Here is a 9,965-nt window from a genome sequence, read left to right on the forward strand (position 1 = left end):
TTAAATTGTTCAAAATATAAACAAATGGAAAACATAGAAAAACTACATTAAAAGAAATAGAGAAGAGAGGAAAACAAAGGGAGAAGCAAAAGAGAATAGAAAATAAAGAAAAAAGGAAAGCTAAAAGAACATAAAAGAAAAAATAAATTGCTCAAAACGAAAAAATATGGGGACCGATTGTATAAATTAACCTAAATTTTGTGTTTAAAATGATGATTTAACATGCCACGTCAGCTTACCGTTACACCATTAACGGCAATTAACGACTTAGCGACTAAAATGTTACAACGTAATAACGTAAGTGACTAAAACGTAACATTTCAAACATAAGTGACTAAAATGTAACTTAAGGTAAACAAAAGTGACTATTTTGGTAGTTTACCCTTTTTTATATTTTTTAAATTTTAAATAATTTTTTAGAATTTTTACATACTTTTTGAATTTTAAAAAATGATTTATAATTTTTAATGTTTTTTCATTTTCATAATTTTTATATATTTATAATTTGTTTTTATATGTTTTTACATTTTTAAAAAATTAATTTGAATACCTTTTATTTTTTAACATTTATATATATTTATGATTTTTACATTTTTAAAATATTTTCTACAATTTTAATGATTTTTTTGGTAATTTTAGATGTTTTTACCGGAATGCACCATGTGACAACTTATAATTGATTGGAGGAGATGACCGGGTTTTTTTAACGGGGTTAACGTTTTGAGATAAATCATGTAACTGAAGCAAAGAAAACTAAGATACTTTAGGGGCAATTTGTGCATTAAGTGTAATTTAAATATCACTTTTCTAATAAAAAAAAGGTAGGTACTAGAATAAAAGAATTTGAGTAAAGTTCAGAATTAAACCGAAAAATAAGGATGGAGGGTCATTTCAGAAATTCACCAACCCAATTAAGGGAAAACTGCACCATTTGTCACTAAAATATGGATAAATATTCATTTTAGTAACTTAACAAAAAAAAGTTACAATTTGATCACTAAACTATTCAAAATTTTTCATTTAAGTCACTAGGATGTTAAAATCGATGCTATATAGCTTTCTATGTTCGCACTACCTGCACCAATCGAAAGCTTTCTTTCCCATTCTCTTCTTCAGTTCAATTTTTTTTATCATGAAACAATTTTGAACATCACGAATCTGCAAACCAAAATTCAAATAACTTTTTTCTCTGATTTCCGACACTGATTGTCATATCGACTTATATCTAAAGTATGTTCTTCTGCTTATTGATGGGTACTGATCCACCAAGTCGATCGTCGAATCGTCGCTTGGAGCTCACTGATGGAACTTAAAAAAAAACCTTAACATCTCAGTGACTTAAATAAAAACTTTTGAATTTTTCATTGACTTTGTACAACCCAATTTTGCCCAAACTTGGGCCCAACAAATAAAACAATAACTAACCTAAAACTAACCCAAATACAGCCCAAAACCCGAATCCCAAAACACCCAAGCCCAATTTCATAAAAAAAATCTGCCTAGGGTTTCAGAGACTGAAACCCTAGGCGCCTCCCTTTTGACCTTTGGCCTCTGCCACTGCCACTCCGCGCCGCACCTACCACCACCTGCTCCCATCACCACTGGCATCTGCAAAGGAGAAAGAAGCAAGGAAAATATATCAAAAACAGTAACAAAAATAGGCTATAAAAGCCAAACTTGTAACATGAAAAGGGGCTTTTTCTTTGGAAAAAAAAGGCTATTTATGTAACACAAAAACGGATTAAACAAAGATCTTAAGGTGATTCCTTCTTTTTCTTTTTGCATCTTTCCCTTTAGATCCGTTTTTTTTTACTTTTATACATATAATATACATATACTAATAAAAAAGAATAGTTGATATTCGCGAAAAAAAATAATAATACCTCTTTTGAATTTTCCGGCCACCGCACGTGACGCCGGCGCGACGGAGGCACGGCGGTCTCCTCTGCCGGATTCTGGGTTTCTCCCGGAGAAGGGGAAATGTTTTGAGAGAAAAAGGGGTGAAGGGTTTTGTTTTTTTTAAGAAATGAGAATTTGAATGTTTTTTTTTAGTTTTTTTCACTTAAATATCATTAGTAAAACGACGCCGTTTTGGGTGAGGGGATCCGCGTGTTGACCCGACCCGCACCCAAGGATCCGCATTTTTTCATTTAAGGGTCTATTTGCGCGCACAGTCCCTCCGACTTTGAAGCGCGTTGCAATTCGGCCCTCTTTGCCTTTTTGTTATTTTTGATTTAGCCCCATAATTTTATTTTTGCTTCAATCTGGTCCACTACAACGCTGCGTTTTGGGGCTTTGGTTTATTTACTATTTTGGTCCCCCTATGTTTGGCGCGTGTTGCAATTTAATCCTTTTAGTGTTTATTTATTTCGAAATCGCCCAGTATTTATGTTTTTATTTTGATTTAATCCCTTTTTAGCAATTTTATTGTTTAATTGATTATTTTAGTGTTATTATTATTATTATTATTATTATCATTACTACTATTATTAATTATTATTGGCTTTATTTTCTGTTTATTCAATTTGTTACTATTATATTAATATATTAAGTAGTTTATATTATTTTCAACTTCATTTTTATTTTTTATATATATATATTTATGTATTATGCTTGCTCATATTTTATAATAGCTTACTTTTATATATGCATAAACGTATATATGTAAATATTTTTATTTATATTCTATAATTATATATCCATAAATCAATATATATTTTCTATACATTTTATAAATACACGTATATAAAATATGCTTTCATACACCTTTATTATATATATACGTTTGCATATACTTTATACGTCCAAAATATATCTTGTACATATTCTTTACGTTTTATGACTCATATATACCTACACATATGTATTTTTATATATTTAATGATTATTATATGTATATATGTATGTACACACATTTATATGACTTTTAAATGTATAATAATTCCGAAACATGTACATTTACACACATTTTTCATATTCTCATTATTTATTTATATAGATGTGTTTATATATCTTTCATATTTGCATAATGTTGTTAATTTTGTTGATTTATTTGCACGTTTATTATTGTTTGTTCTCTTTCTTTAGTTCCTAATTATTTGTTACCTTGCCCCGATTATTTTTATTATTTATTGTTTGGCTTGTATCATTTTATTTACATTGTCACCATTATTATTTTACATCCATTTTACCCGAATTTATTAAGAACAAAAAATTTCAAAATAAAAGCAACACTCGGTATTTGGGATCTTCAAGAGAACCAAGCCCTAACGTATTGGGTTCCGATTTTCTTTGCTGAATCTAAATAATCGAGGTTTCTTTTTTAAAAAAACAATAAAAATAAAAAGTTCATTATCGGGAATTCAATATGTCGTGTCCTAATGTATTGGATGTGACATGTTGTTTTTTTCGAGATGAGGTTTTCTTAAAAACAACCAAGGCAATGTTCAATGTTTGAAATGTTGAGAAATTGTGCCCTAACGTATTGGGTTGCAATTTCTTCATCTAAATCGAACAATTGAATATCCTTTTTTCAATTTTTATAGTAGGAGTTTTTATAAGCAACCTATTTTATACAAGTCATTTTAAGATAAAGGATCGTATTTTAAATTTCTTTAAATTTTTTAATTTTCGACATTAAGATATTAAGTAATCAACTGGGTACCAATTTTGGGCATATCGGGGGTGCTAATCCTTCCCCGTGCTTAACCGACTCCCGAACCCGTTTTTCTAGATTTCGTGGACCAAAATCGTTGTTTTAATAAAAAACAAAATCGTTTATTAAAACAACCAGTTTTCAAGGTGATCCAATCACACCTCATCAAAAAGGATTGGTGGCGACTCCCGTTTTATTCATTTTCGTCAAAACCCAAGTCGACCCCGTTTTATCCAAAAAATGGTGTCAACAGCTTGGCGACTCCACTGAGGACTTTAAATAAGAGAGTCAAGCCACGAGCTGATTATTTCTTATCTTTTTGTCGAAAGTTGAAAAATTGATTTAAATATACGATCCTCTCATTGCATTTCATTTGTTTTGAGTTATAGTTTTCATCATGTTTTGTATTTTAAATTTTTATATCTTTCTGCATTGCATTACATGACCGTTGGTCACACCTTTTAAGTGGGAGTGAGAAGCTAGTCCTTCGTGAGGTTTTCACCTCCGTGCAGGATAGTGGATCGCTTTCGGGATACATCCGTACCTATGTCTTCGTGAGATTTTCATCTCCGTGCAGCCATAGGGAAATGTATTCCCCTGAACTGAACTCTATTCTTGTACTGATTTATTGTGTTTTGTTTTGACTGCATGGCATACATGGCATTTCATTATAAAAGGTGTTAATTCACATTCGGTTACTAGATAGAAAGCTAATCATGGAAAGTGAATTTCTTGATAAAGTGGAAGATAATGCGGTTGTCCGAATATGGTCAGAAAAAACGCAACTCGAGAAAGGAGACAACTTGACAGAAGGGTACACGTTAGAGTTATCGGACTTCACTTATATCAATGTAACTCAGAATAATTTCTGGAAGTTGAAAGAAATATAGGCCCAGTGGGATGATGAAGTCAAACAATTTTTTTACTTTAATTATGGTGACTTGCCTTATTTGCTTGATATTAAAGTGAACGAGCATTTGTTTCGAGCTCTGGCCCAATTTTGGAATCTCGCTTATAGTTGCTTTACTTTTGGGGAGATAGACTTGGTGCCTACATAGAGGAATATACAGCCTTACTGCGTTGCCCAAGGTTTCAGGCAGATAAAGTATATTCTAAAGCCGTCAATGTCCCGGCTTTTGTAAAGAAGCTAGTGAACATCTTGGGAATGAGTGAGCAATGGGTCTTAGCACGGGTCAAACAAAAAGGGGAAAACAAATGTATTCCTTGGAGAAGTCTGCGTGATTTGATTTTAGCTCACCCTGATACAAAGAAAAGAGTTGATGTTTTTGCTTTGGGCATTTATGGGCTGATGATTTTCCCTAGAGCGTTAGGATATATAGACGAGGCAGTTACTGATTTGTTTGATCGACTGGACAAGAGGGTCACACCTGTTCCAGCAATTTTGGCCGAGACATTTAGATCTTTAAGTGTGTGCCGAAGCGCGGGGGAGGGAAGATTCATTGGATGTGCACAGCTCTTGTTAGTATGGTTCCACAGTCACTTATGGAAAGTGGATAAAGTTTCTTACCGAATATTCTCCAAGAATTATTCTCCACTAAAGGAATTAGCAGCCATGCCGAGACGTGACAACATTACCGTGGAAAGATGGATAGCGATTCTTCAAAATCTCAAAGATGAAGATGTTGAATGGAAAACTCCTTGGATGGTGCCTGATGAGATATTGTATCGATGTGGGAATTTCGACTGGGTCCCTTTACTTGGGATTTGGGGAGCTGTTGGCTATGCGCCATTGATGGTACTGAAACAATATGGGTCAAGACAGTTCGTGCCTGCCACCCAAGGACTAGCTCAGTGCGAGTTTTCGTATAAAGATGATGGTTACAAGAAGAAGATTCGAGAGATGACCAATGCTTGGAGGCAAACTCATCGGATGAAACGATTTACTGTGGGAGCAATGACGACCTCTGAGTATCATGGATGGCGAAGTAAGAGGATTAATGATAACATCCTCGGGCCAAAAGAAGATTGCGTTCGATCCATAGAGGAGCATTTGCAAGTAGTTCCATCAGAATTAGAGATCATCAAACATGACTTTGAAAAACGAAGTTTGGAATTGGAAAGGAAGATAGAGCAGCTAGAAGAGGAAAAGATGCGTTTGGGACTAGATGTCGATATCCACAAGTTGGAAGCTGAAAAGTTGAGGAAAGGGAAGAACAAGGCTGAAGAGGATTTAGATAGTCTAAAAATAGATTATAAGAAGCTTCGTTTGTCACTGAGAACTGCGGGTTTAGGTAAAACATCAGAGCAATGGCGACAGGAGGTCAAAGAAGAAAAAGCCAAAGTTGTTCAGTGGGAAAGGAAATTTCAAGACGCTCGGGCTCGAGAAAGCGTTTTGGAGAAAAATTTGTTAGAATACCGAAATGAAGAAGCAAGATTAAAAGCCCAGATAGCTGAGTTGGAAAGGTCGCTTCACTTGTGCCGTAGTCGTAACTCTATGATCGAGTTGAGAGCAAGTTTGAGCAAGATTGAAAAATTGAAGGAAAAGATAGAAGAACTTGAAGAAACATTGCGAAATTCTGAATTACGAGTAGAATTTCTTGAAAGACGTAATGAGCAGTACCAGGAGCAGCTCCATCATCTTCAAAGTCAGATTAGAGATAGAGGTTACGTTATGGGCAAAGCTGTGACTCAAGTGCGAGAAGTGGCTGACCATCTCCAAACCTTAGCGGTTCAGGCTGATATACTGAGTTTGAAATATGAATTAGAGTCAAGTCGGGGTCGAGAGTTAGCTTGGATCCTTAAGAGGGTTAAGGCTTTGAGCATAAAAGCAAAGCCGTATATGTAATCCACTTTATGTAAAGAAATTTGTTTTCTAGTCAAGTTTTTCTAATGAAATTGAATTAGAATCAATGTCTTTTCTTTGCATTCATTCATCTGCATTTCATTTTATCATATGCATTAAAGTTTCAAAAATAATAATAATAAGAGCTCTAATTAATGACAGTTACCCTGGAAATGAACGAAAATCTGTCAACTAGATATCATTACGGTACTCGCCGGAGAACCAAAGAAATGGATCAGAGACTAGAGAAATTAGAGCAATTGCAAGAACAGATGCAAGCTCAGATGCAAGAAAAGTTAGCCAAACTGCAGCAAGATATGGAAGCATCCCAAAGAGAATTATTGAATCAATTAAAACAATTAACGGCTGGGGGCATGATAAGGGGAAGAGCCCCGCGATAAATTCTGGGGATGATCACGAAGACCCTGCCTACCCTCCAGGTTTCGCCCCAACTAATGTCCAGACGCAACCAGGGGTGTACCCATAGAGGGTACCTGTCACCATTAGATCCCAATACCAAGTTGGTGCCCCAGCATCGATGAACTTCCCAACAGGTTCAGGCTCTAATCCCGGGGATAATCCTATTAATCCTGTGGTTCCAAATCTCGACGACGCGGCAGAGATAGAGAAGACAAGAGTAGACCTGCCAAAACAATTAGAAGATCGTTGTAAATGGTTAGAAGAGAAGTTTCAAGCCACGGAAAATGCCGATTACCATCGAGGAGTAGACGCTAAAGATTTGAGCCTGGTACCTGATCTGGTGCTCCCTCCTAAATTTAAAATGCCGGAGTTTAAAAAATACAACGGGACCAATTGCCCCGAAGCCCATATCACTATGTTTTGTAGGAGGATGATGGGATACATCAACAATGACCCATTGCTGATTCATTGCTTCCAGGACAGTTTGATAGGGTCAGCGGTTAGATGGTACAACCAATTAAGTCGGGCCAACATTCATTCATGGAAGGATTTGGCGCAAGCCTTTATGAAGCAGTATAGACATGTGATGGATATAGCACCCGATCGAATTGTATTGCAAAACATGGAAAAGAAGCCTAATGAGAGTTTCCGGCAATATGCTCAGAGATGGAGGGAAGTGGCTGCACAAGTTCAACCACCACTGTTAGAGAAAGAGATAACTATGCTTTTTATCAATACTCTAAAGGCTCCATTCCTCGGCCACATGTTAGGCAGTGCCACTAAAAGCTTTTCAGACATAGTGATGTCTGGAGAAATGATAGAGAATGCCATAAGATGCAGCAAGATAGAAGCGGGAGAAAATACTAAAAGGTCAGCACCAAGAAAAAAAGAGCATGAGATAAACAATACAAGCATATTTAACAAGGACCATTCTAACACAATCACGGTGGGACAAGCTAGGGCAGTAACCGCTAATCGGCAAGGTTCTTTGAAACAGGAATCTAATCCAAGGCCAAATGTAGAGAGACTTCAATTCACACCCATCCCAGTGACGTATAGGGAATTGTACCAGAACTTATTCGATGCACATGTGGTATCTCCATATTACCTGAAACCAATGCAACCTCCATACCCTAAGTGGTATGACGCAAACGCCCAATGCGAGTATCACGCGGGGACCAAGGGGCATTCGATTGAAAACTGCACTGCATTCAAGAAGTTAATTGAAAGACTTATCAATTTGGGGGTCGTAAAGATAGGTGACTCATCAGAACCGAATGTAGCAGAGAATCCGTTGCCCAACCATGATAATAAAGGGGTAAATACGATAATTGAGTATGAAGGAAGGAGAGTCAAAGCCAACATAGCAGAGATAAAGACCCCCCTTGAATGGGTTTGGAAACAAATGGTGAAATGAGGTCTCATCAAGCAAGGTTCAATAGAAAGGCCTAAAGGAGCAAGGAAGTTTTGTGAATTCCATGCAGAAGAAAGCCATGACATCCAAGAATGCACCGAGTTCAGAACCATGGTGCAAAACTTAATGGATAACAAAGAATTGGAATTTTATGAAGAGATTAAGGAACTAGAAGAAGGAGAGGTTTATGCTACAGAAGAAGGATCTACGGGGAAAGCCCAAAAGGCTAATCACCTGGTGGTGATTATTGCAAAACCAATGAGCAGAGAATCTGGAATACAAATAGCACCAAAGGTCATAATCCAGAAACCTGTATCCTTTCCCTACAAGGATAGCAAAAAGGTTCCTTGGAATTACGACTGCAATATAACAATGCCAGGAGAGGAGAGCCTGGTAAATGCTTCAGGAGAGAATGAAGGATTCTATACATGAAGTGGAAAACGCTATGATCCGGCAAACGCAAGAGTGGAATCTAGAAAAGGAAAAGCCTTAGCGGTTGAATTGGGAATAGCAAAAGCAGACAAAATTGAGACGCGTGTCAACCAGCCGGTAACTGAAAATGAGGCTAAAGAATTTCTAAAATTCTTAAAACATAACGAGTACAGCGTGGTAGAACAATTACATAAGCAACCAGCTCGTATCTCGGTGCTTGAATTGCTTCTAAGTTCAGAGGTACATCATAATGCGTTGATTAAGGTGCTAAATGAAACTTATGTCGCTAGCGATATCTCAGTGAATAAGTTGGACCGTTTGGTTAACAATATCAGTGCCGACAATTTCATTTTCTTTAATGATGATGAAATACCGCCGGGGCCCACCAAAGCATTACATATCACTGCTCGCTGTGGGGAGTATACGTTAGCGGGAGTGCTAATTGATAATGGATCAGCCTTGAATGTTTTACCCCTATCTACCTTAAATAGGCTACCGGTGGATAGTTCCCACATGAAATCATGCCAGAATATAGTGAGAGCATTTGATGGTACCGAAAGGAAGGTGATGGGAAGAATAGAAATACCCCTCTTGATTGGCCCGCATACATACGAAGTGGATTTCTTAGTGATGGATATCAAGCCTTCGTATAATTGTTTGCTGGGGAGACCATGGATTCATTCAGCAGGGGCGGTGCCTTCATCATTGCACCAGAAGTTGAAATTAGTGACAGAAGGCCGGTTAATTACGATCGATGCTGAGGAAGACATCATTGCATCGGTAACCAGTGATGCACCATATTTGGGAACAGATGAGGAGGCGATCGAATGTTCCTTTCGATCCTTAGAGTTCGTAAATGCGACCTCTATTATTGAGGGAAAGAGGATCCCAATGCCCAGCGTGTCTAGAGCCAAGAAGATGGGATTACAAATGACAGTTGGGAAAGGAGCTGTGCCTGGAAGAGGACTGGGAAAATACCTTCAAGGAAGGATAGAGGCACCAGTGGTGAAGGACAAACAAGACCACTTTGGTTTAGGATTTAAACCAAATGCTAAGCAAAGAAGGAAAGAGTTAGAGAAAAGACAAGAGAGGAAGAATGCGCGTTTGAACGGAGAAGAAGTTGATTGGGAACCTCTGTCTTTTCCCCTCATATCAAGGACCTTCGTATCTGGAGGAACCATGTATTCTGGACTGAGGACTCCAAGAAGGAAGACCACAGAGGAAATATTAGGAAACCTAAA

General features: G+C 37.0%; 1 protein-coding gene across 1 annotated transcript; it reads left to right on the plus strand.

The window, feature by feature from the left end:
* The first annotated feature begins 6,996 nt into the window (after positions 1-6,996).
* Positions 6,997-8,295, plus strand: LOC107899910 (uncharacterized). The gene has a single exon (XM_016825647.2). The coding sequence runs from the start codon at positions 6,997-6,999 to the stop codon at positions 8,293-8,295; it is 1,299 nt and encodes a 432-aa protein (XP_016681136.2).
* Positions 8,296-9,965: the final 1,670 nt, after the last annotated feature.

This window comes from Gossypium hirsutum, chromosome D08 (genome assembly GCF_007990345.1).
Source record: "Gossypium hirsutum isolate 1008001.06 chromosome D08, Gossypium_hirsutum_v2.1, whole genome shotgun sequence".
Classification (NCBI taxonomy): domain Eukaryota; kingdom Viridiplantae; phylum Streptophyta; class Magnoliopsida; order Malvales; family Malvaceae; genus Gossypium; species Gossypium hirsutum.

Coding starts and splice junctions, on each gene's coding strand:
- LOC107899910 (XM_016825647.2), top strand. CDS start 6,997: ATGAACTTCCCAACAGGTTCAGGCTCTAATCCCGGGGATAATCCTATT.